The following is a 14,450-nucleotide window of genomic DNA, read 5'->3' on the forward strand; positions in this document are numbered from 1 at the left end:
GGAAGTATAAATATGTGTGCTTGAGCATTTATGACACTGAGGAAAAAAGGGGCAAGTGGGTGTTTTAAACATGGCAAAAGATAAAAGGGCTGGAGAAACGGATGTAAATCCAGAACAAAACTAAGGCTTTAACATATTACACATCTGTGATAAGGCTCAAATTCTTTTCATGTTCAGCTTCAGATTTATGTCAAAACACACATGGCCTTGAGGACTTGGCAACATCGAACGGAACTAAATTGTTTATTTAGTCCTCTGAGGATGGAATAACTGAGGGCTTCCCCGGCAATATGTAAACCACTGGGTACTGAGAGAGGGAAAGGTAATTGCATGAGGAGGACAGTTTTCATACCCACAATTCCTCTAGAGGACAGTAAACGAGGCAAGTTATTATAATGCACTGGTGTACGTCACCTGCCTTGCTTTAGCGACTGGAGGAGGGTGAGGTGGATATTAGGTGAGTTTCTAGTTATCAAAAAACTGTCCCCGTATTTTGATACCTTTTTTATACTATTACAGATACAATATGGATATGAACTGTCTTTAACTGCTTTACAAAGCTCTTCTCAAGCTTTACACACGTGAACATTATCTACAATATATTGTGGGTAAATATCCACCTTCACCAGTGCTCTTTTGATTTTCTGTCTTATAAAGTATCCAGTTATGCTGTGAGAAAGTGTGTAAGTTCACTGTCCAAATAAATCAAACTGGATTGTGAACAATTTCAGACCTTTTTGCAGACCTATATTTAATTGATTACATCAAAAGTGATTTTTTGCTAGTTGCGAGTTTTAATTCATAAGGCTGATTAAAACACACGACACATGAGTGCTGAAATTATCAGGGATAAAAAATTATCAGGGACATTAGGGCTTTTCACACTTGAAATAGTTAACACTGGGTCATTCTAAACAGAATCATGGGATATCTTGGTTTATATTTCACAATGTACAGAATTTATCTGGTGATAATAACTCATAAGCTGATGTTTCACACTGTACATTCCTAAACTCCTGCTGTAATGTTTATATTTGCAGTGTCAGCGCCATTGATTGAACCAACACAGCACTCAGCCTGTTTACATGATGGCTCTAGTATTGTGCATCCTTGTGTTATAAATATTCCCGACTGCACTGTCAAGTTTTTCCTGAATGGAGTTTTCTGTAGACTATAAAGGTAAAAATAAAATGGTCTTCACTCAAACTCATTTGTTTTCAGTCAGCATTTGACATATTTTTACCTTCAAACTCTGAAACAATAACACATAGTCTTTCTGTGACTGTAAAAGTATAAAAAGTCATGCTATCCCCACTTCTAAATTACAAGTGTGAAATGTACCTTTATCAGAGGTTAAAAGTGCGGTTTAGAATGACGATAACCCGGGGTTAAACGCAGAGTGATCTCCACCATTAGGCAACGATTTGTCAGTGGTATATTATTGGCTCACGCCCAGTAAAGAGGATTTTGCAACACCTCTGGTGGGTCTGCTGTTTAGTTTCTTATTAATACATAGAAGAACTTCTATATTTTGCGCCGCAGAGCGGCAGTAACTAGCACATCTTTCAGTTTGAAGAATCATTTGCAGCCAACTGAAGAAAAACTCTTCTCAGAGCAATGCAGCATATGGGCAATGACTGTTTCGATTTTGATTCATATGAAATTCAAATTGGAACCTACTGATTTTTAATACAGCACCATTACTTTTGCTTGAACATGTTTGCTTAATGCATTTAAGCATCTGTGTCCTGTCCCAGAGGTGGCGGGATTTACAGAGCTAATATATTTAGCAGGGATGGGAAAGTCTCCATTTACAGTTGTGTCTCAATCAGATGGCAAATTACTTCCCAAATTGCCATTTCAACTCTTCTTTAACTACAATATTAAAAATCGCTGGTACTTAGGTTGTGCATACATTTTTTGCCAGTACTAATATTTACACCACTGTTCAAAATTTTGGGGGCAGATTTCATTTACTATATATTCAGAAAGGACACATTAAAAGAATAGTTCATCATTTACTCACCTTCATGTCGTTCCATGATTTTCTTTCTTATGTTTAACATAAAAGAAAATATTTAGAAAAATGCTGGTAATCAAAAAGTTGATGTTCCCCATTGACTTCCATAGTAGTTTTTTCTCTACTACACTGTAGAAGTCAATGGGGACCTACAACAGTTTGGCTCTTCAAAAGTCTTCAGAATAACTTCTTTTGTGCTCAACATAAGAAATAAAAATATACAGGGTTGTAACGACATGAGGGTGAGTAAATGAGAACAAAATGTTAATTTTGGGGTGAAGTATTATTTTAAATTGACCCAAAGCGACAATAAATCTATTGCAACAATGTAAAAGTATCTATTATTTTGAATAAATGCATTTTTAGGCAGCACAACTGTTTTCAACATTGATAATAAGAAGGACTGTTTCCTAAGCAACAAATCAGCATATTAGAATGATTTCTGAAGGATCATGAGAAAAGTCTGGAGCAACTGAAAATGCTGGAAATTCAGCTAATTCAGGAATAAATGACATCTAAAATAGTTATTTTACATTGCAATAATATTATTTCAATGTTTTACTGTATTTTTGATCAAATAAATGCAGCCTTGGTGAGCATTTAAGTGTCTTCTTTTAAAAACATAGAAAAAAATAATCTTACCAACCCCATACTTTCGAAAAAGGAATGACACTGCCGTTTTACAGACAAAGACAAACCACGTCTGTGTGGAATGGACTAGTGTAGACAGGAAGTCATGAGTCTGCCATTATTCAACAGGGAATCGGCATAAACTACAGACTCATAAAAGCAGCTTTATAATGGAGGAGAGTCTATTTGTATAAAACATAACATTTATGTTATATATAAACATCAATTCCACCTCTCACTCACAAGTGGCTATTTGATTTGAAAGGGGCACAAGCATCTTGGGAGCACTTTGTCACTGCAGTAAACTACCCAGAGTGCCTCTCTCTTCTCAGAGCCAGACATTCTGGCTTACAGCAGTCTCATTAAACACCACATCTACAGGAGAGAGAGAAAGAGAGCGCGCTAATAAGCGTGAGGAGGGAGATTTAGAGACTCTGGGTCAGTCTCATCCCTGTTTTAATCTGACACTGATAGAATGATCTTCACATGCTGTTACACTGAGGAAGCTAATCTGTGCGCTTGAGCTAGAGGAGATTTCTCCTTCTCCTTTAATTAAAACACAGCAGGCAGGATTAAATGGCATCACGGCTGCTTTCTAGTGGATGCATTTGGCTGTGGAAATGTCAGCTCTCCAAATGCCAGCACCCGGAAGCTCTACAGCCACTACAGCAGCCACACTGGACAAACCTCATACTCACCTATCACTTTGACGAAATACGCATCGGCCTCAAAGTTGTTCTTCAAAGCGTGGATGACGAGCTCGTCCTTTCCTTCCACCTTGCTGAGCACGATCATATCTAATATACCCTGCAAATGAGAAATCAGAAACAATGTATCGAGCCCATTGAATCTCTCCCATCTGATGAGCACTCATATCCTTAATGGACTCCAGCAAGCTATTACGCTTCTTATCAGCCCCTCTCTGCGGTCTATCGGTCTCGCTCTTAAGAACACGGTTACACAGGGGCTCGTGCACAGATAGCATCCTAATACTGTGCTAATGATGACTAGCTCGAATGCTAACAGAATGAGACATGTTTGTTTAATGAGCCTTTAGCTCCATTAGTTATGTAAGCATGAAGGAATTCAAGGTAATTGGCTATATTGTGATTACGACGGGGAGAAGGTTGCGATACGGATGGAGAGAAGGGTCGAGGGAGGGAATGAGTGGATCACAGTGGGAAAGGAAGGGAGAGATGATGGTGAAATAAGACGTGCACATAGATGCTCGAGGGCTGTCTGCAGAGGTGAGACGTTTAACTTCTTTAGGTGGGCACTAAGAAGCACACAAACCAATGGAAACCCTCATACATGCATACTTTGCTCAGACTCATGTAAGATTTCTTCAGCAGTGAGTAAGACATAAAGAGAGTGAGAGATAGTAGGGCTGCACGATTAATTGCATGCATTTGTCATGCGTGTCTCATCAGTAAAGCTGGTTCCGTGATTAGCGGTAAATATCCGTCACCTGTTTTCAAATGCACCGGTTTATACACAGAGCCGTAGTTCACTGACAAGCTACGCAATATCGTGTTCATAATCGAATGCGATTAATCTCAATTATGAACAGAATATTGCGTAGCTTGTCAGTGAACTACGGCTCTGTGTATTAACTGCCGCTCCCGTTTGAAAACAGGTGACAGACATTTACCGCTAATCACGGAACCGGCTTTACTGATGAGACACGCATGACAAATGCATGCGATTAATCGTGCAGCCCTATGTTTTCTTTGATAAGTCTATTGTTAGTTTTATTAGTAATTGAGATGGACTTTCTGTGATGGTGTAACCTTTCAACATGCCCATGAATTCTACAAAAAATAAATGAATAAATAAATGAATCATCAAATTCTAACTATTTCAAAGAAATAAAATGCTTCTCAAAAATTAATACTTTTATTCAGTAAGGATGCATTAAATTGATCACTGACATTTATATAATTGATTAGTAAGAGACATTTACAATCTTTTATAAAAAAGAATGTTTTATCTTTAAAAAAAAAAAAAAAAAGTATCACAGTTTCCACAAAAATATTAAGCAGTGCAACTGTTTTCAGCACAGAAAATGCATTTCTTTTGAGCCCGAAATCAGCATATTAGAATGATTTCTGAAGGATCATGTGACACTGAAGACTGGAGTAACCACTGCTGAAAATTCAGCTTTGCCATCAGAGAAACATATTACATTTTAAAATATATTAAAATAGAAAACAGTTGTTTTTTTAACTGTAATAATATTTTCACATTATTGCTGTATTTATATTTGTATTAAAAAAAATCAGTGTTGGTAAGCATAAGAGACTTCGGTCAATAGCATAAAATCTTATCCACTCCAAACTTTTGAACAGTAGTGTATATATAAATTAAGTATTTGCGCATTTTGGTAGCATATTGGTTTTCCAGTTATTAATTGTATTACCTCCAGGTAATTAAAATATCTGAATGCTTTATAGTTTAAGAACTGTGTGTGAAAAAATCTCATGAATACTTTGCAAGGCAACAAAAAAAAAAAAAAAAAGCATTTTTATATATGCAATTCTTTCCTTTTGATTTTGGGGTAAAATGTAACCTGAACATTTCAGTGAGATTAACCCACACTGTATACAGATGCGAAGCACTGGAAAAGAGCCAGACACATTCATGTGTGTGTCTTGAGTAGAATGAACAGTCCAAATCAATGCGTCTGATCAAAGGACACTTAGAAATCAATAATCTGTAACAAAACCTTTGAGCACTAGGGAGACACACACAGCTCAAGGGAGAAGAGACAGAGCTGCCCGCAGGGAAGCTTCACTTAAAATACTAAAAGCAGAAAATGCCTCAAACCATAGGCACACCCTTAATACTGATCAACAGAAACAGTGCACTGAATTACAAAAGACAAACAGAAAGAAAAAATGGAGGAGGCCTATTTATAGTCATTCTGAAATTTGAAGGAAAATGTTTTTGGTAAAATAAGAATGTAAAATGTAACAAGACATTCATATGAACCCCTTCTGAACATGACCGCCCCCCAAATGGTTTGGATGCCAAAATATATAAATAAATCACAGACCAACAAAATATTAAATAAAATAAGTGATTGGGTCACGTGTCTCAAACAAGCATTGTTGGATGTTGTGTACTTATCAGTGTTACTTTAGTATTATTTTTATACTGTCATATTTTGAATTAGCATTTTTTTTTATTTTAATTTTAAGTTTTGTTTCTTCTACTTTGCGTAAATATATTTTTTCAGTTTTGTTTGTGTTGTAATTTTAGTACTTCAGCTTCAACTGTAACTTGTTTTTTTATTACTTACTTGCCAAAACAACATTTCTAATTTTCTAGTTTACAATTTTCATGTAATATTTATATATCAAACACTTATTCACATCAGACTAGGTTCAAACAGGTCTTAAGACTACAGAGACTGCTATATTATAGGATGGAAGGGTGTTAATCATCAGACTGGGGTTTTTGTAAAGTTCTATACTCTCAATGTCAAAAGAAGAGAGTGCCTGTGTCACACCACAGGGACAACATTACAGTCAAAGTAAATCAGATAACGACTAAAGCTTGGCATAATGCGGGTCACAGAGACATCACAAGATGAAGAAAGAGTGATCGGGGACAGAGAAAGAGAGGGAGATTGAAGAAGAGGCAGCGCTTTAATTAAAGCGTCAAAAGCAAGGGGAAAAGGCCAACACTTACGTCCTCATAGATGTCAAAGAAAGTGGCCACAACTGCCTTGGGGATGGCACTGAGATCTGACTGTTCCCAGTGCACACGAAACATGCGGCCCGCCTGCCGACAGCTCGCGTTATTACACGGCACATTCTCCAACAGGAACGCCTGCTGCTGCGTGCTGCTGAGACAGAAAGAAAGAGAAAAACAACCGTTAATGTGAGTAGAGCTGAGAAACACAATGCAAAAAACTGCAGACACTGTGTCATGTTGAATTTAACCCTTGCTAATTAAGTTTGCAAGCATATAGCAAACCACTGAACTTTGACCAATTAAAGAGCATGTCTGAGCCGGAACACTTCTTCAATGACAATATTACACGCATACATGCACATTGCAGAGTACAGGAGAGGAGCACAGAGCTCGATGAATCAGTGAGACTGGAAAAAAGGTTGAAACTTGTGCACTGAACTTTTGATCCCTAAATAAAAAAGGCAATTAAGCAGAACCCATTCCTCCCCATAATTCAGTGCTGAGTGTGGGGGAGGTGGATCTGGGAGGCAGCTGTGAATTATGAAATGAGATGCTTTTCTGCATTGCTCAACCACCCATCTGCCAGCCCTCTGTTTTATTAAAGACCCCTTGTTTCATACCTTTATTTCACTGCCATTTCTCCCCCTAGTCCGATATTTAACATGTAACACTTCTACACCATTTTCGACCTGGGCGTGTGAGAAGCTAAAAATAGAAACTGCATGAAGGTTTTTCTTTCCTGCCTTCCTTCTGTTTGTCCTTGGTTTCAGAAGAAGGAAATGCAGATGGGATGTACACAAAACATACATTTGAAGCTGGATAATTGCTGCCAGCTTGCTACAAAACACACTCCAGTTGAGCCACATAAAAAGATTGAGCTACATAAACAATGCACCAACTTCAAAAGAAGCTGAATTCTACCAGCATGCTGCTGATTAGCACAGACAATTATTGACTTGTTTCTAAGTCTATAAAACAAAAATTGTCTTTACAGTAAAATCTGTATCAGTACGCTACCATTCGAAAGTTTGGGGTTGGTAAGATGTTTTTATTTGAATGTTTTTCAAAGAACTCTCTTATGCTCACCAAGGCTGCATTTAATTGATTGTGATTATTTTTTTTTATATTTTACAATGTTATTTGTGATTTTTCAACAGCCATTATTCCTGTCTTAAGTGTCTAATGAAATCATTCTAATATGCTGATCTGGTGCTCAACAAACATGTTTTATTATCAGTGTTGAAAATGGTTGTTATTTAATATTTTTGTGGAAACTGTAAAGCATTTTTTTCAGCGTACTTTGAAGAATTAGTAATCTCTTATAACATTAGAAATGTTGTTAGGGTTGCTTTTCATCAATGAATGCAGGGCAAACAAATTAATTGCTTTAATAAAAAGAAAAACTAATGAGAACAAACTTTTGAATAGTAGTATATCTCTTTCTCACTCTCTAAACTGTACATATGGGTACAGGGTTGTATTTGTGCATACTTACAGTACAAAAAATAAGGCCATACAGAAACAAAATGGCACACTTGTGGAAGCAAACTAGCTGTTTTTTATGTGTATTATTTAATTTTTGTTTACTGAAAGTCTTTTCAGAATGACGTTAAGTCAGTAGAACAATCAGTATGTTGTTAAATAACAGTACAATCCTTTGAACACACTGTACTTCTATCCCTCTCATCCTCGTATTCATTCCCTTAAAAAAAAATTAATATAGCACTACCCTGACTAAGGTCTATACAGTGATTTTATCCATCTTAACCCAAATGACTGACAAGTCTATCTAATGGACCCCACTACAACCTCTACTCTGCTCAATACTCTCTCTCTCTCTCTCTCTCTCACACACACACACACACACACACGCACACACACTTTCTACGACCACAAATAATATGATTAATGCTTGAAACTCAAATTCAACTTGGACCATGAAAATGAATTTCCCAGTTTAGTTGTCCGAGGTGGTCTGGCAGGCGATGAGACTTCCTGTGCGGATTGTGTTGGTCAGTCTGGAGCTTGGTCCACTAATCTGTGCATTTCACAGCCAAAGCCTCTGTGCACCTTTGCTGGCCGCCCGTCAGCGCAGGCCGATTTTGGGGGGCTTTGCCAAAGTCATCCAGCCAAGCAAGCAGACTTTGTCCCCTCACAGGATTAACTGACACCACACTTACTGCAGCGCAGAGAACAGCTGCTTTACCGGAGCCTTCGCAGGTTTAACTGGCTGCCGCACACAGAAGGAAAGTTTTTGTCCTTGTATTTGGCTGTGAAACTGTCATGACTGCCAATTTAAAGACTAGAAGCTGAAACACATCAGTGCATTTGGACAGCAACTGTACTCAAAGCACATAGACAGCTATGTGTGTGAAGGAGATTGGCATTTTAGGTGCGTGTATGTGAGTACAGACACTATATGTCTTTATGAGTGTATGCGTCTGGTTACTGGGCATGCAGGCCCCACTTCCTGTCCTCTCGCTCTCTCTCTGGAGCACGGTCGTGACCAGTGGCTCGCTGTGCCAGCTGCACATCCATAAGCACACACATGCTCCTCGCTTAATTGGGAGCTTTGGACCCAACACCATGGCAAACCCAGCAGGGAAGAGCAGGCCAGAGGCAAGCCCACAGGCTGACCCCTCCTTCCAACTCTGTCAACCTTCCCTCTGTTTTTTCTTTTTCTACAGCAAAAGAGGGATCTGACTGTACCGTTTCCTGACCGCTGTGCAGGATCGACATCAAAACGTGAATTTTTGAGGACGTCAGTTGTCCAGAGCACAAACAGGGAACGAGAAAGTGAAAGGCAGGCGTGTTGAGAGGGACGGCAGACAGCAGGTCTGGAGATTCTCTGAGGGGTAAGATGACAGAAGCAGAGAGATCTCGTCCCCCCAGGCATCTCTTCAATACCGGTCCACCCACTCTTCCTGAGGCTTCTTTCTCTCTCTGTTGCTGTATGTGTTGGTCTACTACTTTTTCAATTTGCTCTCAAGGGCAAAAACAAAGCAGTCTGAAGGGTGGAAGGCATTTGAATCATTCGCTACCTCTGCTCTCTCACTGGAAATAGTATGCTTCTGAATAAGGAAGGAGGAGGAAGAAAGAAGTGATAGACATGCACAAAATACTGTAGGAGGCTTAAAAAAAATCATCTTTAACCAGGATTGTGTGTCATTTGGGATTTAATAGATAGCATAATTGCAATTATAATTACAATTAAAGGAAATATATTTAAAGTTAATTAACATATTTTTTAACTAATAAAGCAAAATGTCAAGATTGTTCGTTTGACAGAACGACAGAATGATCGATAGATAGAACATTAGATACAGTAGAGCATGCAACTGCACAAAACTGTGTTTTCAGCTAAAAAAGGGCTAGATTGTAAGGAATAAAGGGTAAATGGCACTCAATAGTTTGAGTGAGAGATTCAGAAAGCAAACTAAACAACAGCAGAACTGACATGCTAATGCTTCAGAGCATAGCTGGGCTAATCAGCTATGACAACAACCATGCTTACTACAAGCTCTCCATGGACTCAAGTGCTTCATGAAGACTACAAGAACCAATGAAAACATCATTACCAGAGAACAGTAAGTAGATCAGTTCAGATAAGAGTGTTGTATAATGCAGAAAGCTACATAACCGGAAAGACTTTTATTGAGCACGTCTTTCCCAATCGGCTGATGTAGATTTTTAGAGACCTTTCAAAATAATCCCTCCCATTTGAAGTGAAGGAAATAAATCTTTGCTTAAACGTTTGACAGGCTTTTAAATCTGAATCGCCTGCTGCATTTTCAGATGCCATTTTATCTTGAAAGTAAATGGGAATACAGTTCACCACGATGTATCTGATGCTCTGTCAGGAGTGTGAAATATTGACACGTATTGACATTTATCTTCCATCTTCGTGAAATGAAGACGTCTTTCTACTCTTGGTGGAACTGCAGCTAATCCTGACTGACAACGAGACAAGTATTTCAAAACACATGCTTATGAGATGGACGGCCATTGCCTAGCAACAGAGCGCCGTGCTGCTGCAGCAGCTATAGATTTGAGCTTGAGCCCTAGCTCAGCCAGGCCAAATAATTCAATGTACGAATAATTCAGCATTGAGGTATACGGTAAATAATGAGACCGCTGCCGATGTGAGAAAAAAATATTCAGGTCTCATGCACTGCAGCCGTGAGATGCACTTGGTATAAACAATGAGCCGTCTTTCCGCAGTAAAAACACACACCCATTTACCTCAAACTGCGAAGCATAATAGCAAATGCAATCACGTCCCAATGCGTGTGTGTCCAGGTCTTCCCCCGCACTCCTCATGGGAGTCTTCTGTCTCGTTCCTCATAAAACTCAAGCACTTCTATTAAGAGGTAATCCTGACATCATAAAGAAGTGTGCAATTGATGGCATTCAATTATACATGCATTAGCTCAGCTTAATGGATCTCTCTGATTTTGCTCCTCTCATCTCATACAGCTTTCAATGCTCCTGGAGACCCATGGTTGATCACTCCATCCTTCTCTCCTTCTCTAGCCCCCTCTGAGCATCATACAGGTACACTTCACCCCAGTGGTGGTTTTGAAAAGTAATACTGCTAGTTAAGCTGTGCAGGGGCTTCCTGTGGCTAAAGACGTGTTTTTCCAGGAATAATGACTGGTGGTTTGGACTGTTCTTCTGTTCATTTCTCACCTTACATTGGTGGGTTGCACTGAGTCCGTCTGTTCATATTGTATGCCTTCTTCTGAAGCAATATTTAATAACGTTTTGAATGACATTACACAGCAGCTCTACGATACAAACCCATAGTCAAAATTCATACACTCCCCAATTAAGGGGCAATTCAGTTTTTACAATCTGAATGTTTCAAACCTGTATGTTTCTATGTAGAAAAAAACACTTTTTCAAAATATTTTATTTTGTGTTGCACAGAAGAACAATTCATACAGGATTGGAATGACATGAGAGTGAGTAAATTATGACAATTTACATTTTTGGGTGAATTATCCCTTAAAAAATGAATTAGGCAACCTTGTGCTTTCTATGTCAGATAGAGTTGAGAATGACAGGAAATTATTATGGTGAAGCAACTGGAGTGGAGACTCAAACCTCAATCACAGCAAAGACAGTATTAGGAGGAGGAGATGGACAACTTATACAACAATTAATGGAAGAAATCACATGGTAGATGTAGGAACTAATCCGATAAAAGAGGCAATTGTTTTTTGAGATAAAGGCATTACATGTTTTTTCGCTTTAAAGGGGACCTGTTTGGTAAAAATCACTTTTATAAGGTGCTTGAACACAGTTGTGTGAAAACAACCAGCCTATAATGGTAAAAATCCACCCACTATTTTTTTTATAATCCTACTAAATCATAAATAGTCTCTCAGAACAAGTGATTGCAGATTTCTCCATATGTACACGTCACTGTAGGGAAAAAGTCATGCCCATTTGTGATGTTCTCTGCCCTATTGTCATAGACACAGCCCTGAGAGAGAAGCAGCAGTCTGCCATTACTGTTTTTTTGCTGTAGCTGCTGGAGATACAATGTCGGCACCAAAGAGGCGTTACTGGGATGCACCAATGAACATTGGAGTCTCCATAAACTCCCGTTTAACTGAGCCACTGAGGACACTGTGGTTTAATTAAATTTTCAAAGGAAATGTCCGGGGAAAAAAAAATCAGTATAGCCCCCTATATGTTTAGAGATCAATGAAGTCGACGGCTTGAATTTGCCAAGCTCATAATCACAATTGGGACTTATAAAGTTTGTAATAGCACGCGATGGCACCATGAGACCAGCCATGTGATTATTTTTATTGTGCCATGCTCCCTGTCTGAGTAATTCATAAACACAAATGTATTATGCACAATACAATCAAATGTCTGACTTTCAACCGAGTACGTTTTCTGTAAAGATAACAGGTTTTTACACCGTAAAAAATATTTTACAGTGAAAATATATTAAAAAATATTATTTTAAAATCCAGTCAACATTCAGACTGCCAATGTTTGACTGTACTAATAAAAACAAATTTAGACGAAACTGAGATCATTCTGCACGTGAACGAGCCTAAAGGCCCCGATATACTTCAAACGTAATCGAAGAACGAACTTATATGACATAATTTCGAACAAAATCAGGCTGAAATTAAATTTGTTTTGAGTTTGTTTCGGCAGTTCGAAACAGCTCACCAAAACTTTCTTGGGGAGTTCATTTTGGCTCCTAAACACCTTTGAGCTTCCATTGGTGGTTATGCAATCGGTGGGTGTGTTCTGAAACTCCATCTTCTTTGACGTGTGATTTTTTTCAAAGGGTCCGTTTCTCATTCTACAGAGGTCTGAGCATAGAACAACATCTCCTGAATACACTGGAGTGTCGAATAGCTGAGCTGCACAAATATATACCCACCTGTACGGTCGCTCGTGGAGAGACCTTAAAGATTCAGAGGAAGCATTTAATTCCTAGAAAGAAATTGCAATGAAGCTTGGTGTCAACGAACCAGAGTTATGCAAAAAGCGATGTAGAGAAACATCAGAGAAAAGTTTTCCAAAGCCATGAAAAGAATGAAAGGAAAGAGCATATGTTTGTGTTGCCTTCCATCTGATCCCAACATTAGGAAAGACTGGATAAACTTTTCAGAAATTTTCAGAAAGACTGAAACTAAGGGTGCTTTCACACTAGCACTTTTGGTGCGCACCCATGTTCGATTGACTTCAAAGTTCAGTTCATTTGGATGATGTGAACGCTGTCTTCCGACCTCTGGTGAGTACCCACAAACTATACCCGAGTCCGCTTAAAAAGGGTGGTCTGGGGTACAGTTCACGTAAGCTCTAGTACGGTTCTATTAATGACATAATATTTGATAAAAATGTGTGTTTGTGTGTGTGTGTTTCACTCACTTCCCTGACGAGCCTGACTGACACGCTGCAAGCAGAGAGCTTTATATCTCATTTCTGTTCATCTTCAGTGTTCTTTAGAGCATTTGCAGTACATTCGTTGGACAGACATAAGTGCTGTTATGTATTGAAGCTTTGGAAACAAAACCAATGGTTCAAAAACATAATTATATATAAGTGGAGAGAGCAATGTTATGCATATTGCCGCCTTCCCCTGCGCAGTCATTACTAAGCAATGGGGTGAACAGCTGCTGGCTTGATGGCACAATCGAACCATGGTTCGGACCCATATAAAATAATATGAACACAGTCCAGTGGGGGCCGGGGGAGGGGGGAGCAATCGAGCTTGAGTGAAAGCACCCTAAAAGACGACGCTGTGCCGAATATATTGGATCCAACAGTAATGTCGCAACACACAAGTGTGAGTATCTGTTTTTATTATGTAGTCACTATTCCTTTGTTATTACAGATTGTTTGATATGTTCTGAGTATTTATACATTTTTAACCTAAATCACAGCAGCGTTCATCTATGAAGGATGTAAAAACATGTTAGCCAATCACACCAGTGGGTGTTTACTTCCGAGTCTACAATCCACCACGCCTATTCAAACAGAGCATTCTGATGAGGGAGGCCAAACAGGACAGAAAATAGCTTATGACTTTTAAATTATGATGTCTTTGGATGTAAACATCTTGATAACATTGCAAGTGGACCTCAGAGAACAGTACAAAATAAAAAAGGCAGTTCATGACCCCTTCAAAGTAAACAGAAGTTGTTCCTTCATGACAAGAAGATGGCTGCCAGATGAACTAGGTTCCCTTCAAAGGGCTGTGACCATGACTCCAACATGAAAAGTGATTGACGAGGAGGTGGAAGCGCTAAAATAAAAATCAAACATGTCAACACATACATTTGTGGTGGATTCAGCTCAGAAACTGACCACTTACAGAAGCAAAACGCACACTTTTGTGTCTGTGTAAGATGAACGGTGCTTTGCAGTGCAGGTCAGAATAGACACAGAGGTGAGGAATAGGAGAGAGGCCCCCCGAAGCAGAGAGGTGATTAGAGCAGTTCAGAAACACAGAAAGAAATAGAGCGAGAGAAAGCATGATAAAGTCTCTCAGGAGCTCTGTTAAACCAGAACACACCTGCTGGCCCATGAGATGGGCATCCACCTGCTGCCTGACTACAGATCAGCT

At 38.9% G+C, this 14,450-nt stretch overlaps 1 protein-coding gene across 2 annotated transcripts in view; it reads right to left on the reverse strand.

Moving 5' to 3' along the window:
* Positions 1 to 14,450, reverse strand: part of LOC109066360 (T-cell immunomodulatory protein-like) — a 120,181-nt gene that overhangs the window by 38,018 nt on the left and 67,713 nt on the right. Inside the window, exons 11-12 of one of the 2 annotated variants that reach the window (XM_042728109.1) lie at positions 6,344 to 6,500; positions 3,349 to 3,457 (exon numbers count right to left, since the gene is read on the reverse strand). In XM_042728109.1, the coding sequence (XP_042584043.1) occupies positions 3,349 to 3,457; positions 6,344 to 6,500 (266 nt within the window). The remainder of the gene's footprint in view (positions 1 to 3,348; positions 3,458 to 6,343; positions 6,501 to 14,450) is intronic. The other variant, XM_042728111.1, reaches the window with a different exon arrangement.

The sequence above is a fragment of the Cyprinus carpio genome, chromosome B7 (assembly GCF_018340385.1).
Source record: "Cyprinus carpio isolate SPL01 chromosome B7, ASM1834038v1, whole genome shotgun sequence".
Classification (NCBI taxonomy): domain Eukaryota; kingdom Metazoa; phylum Chordata; class Actinopteri; order Cypriniformes; family Cyprinidae; genus Cyprinus; species Cyprinus carpio.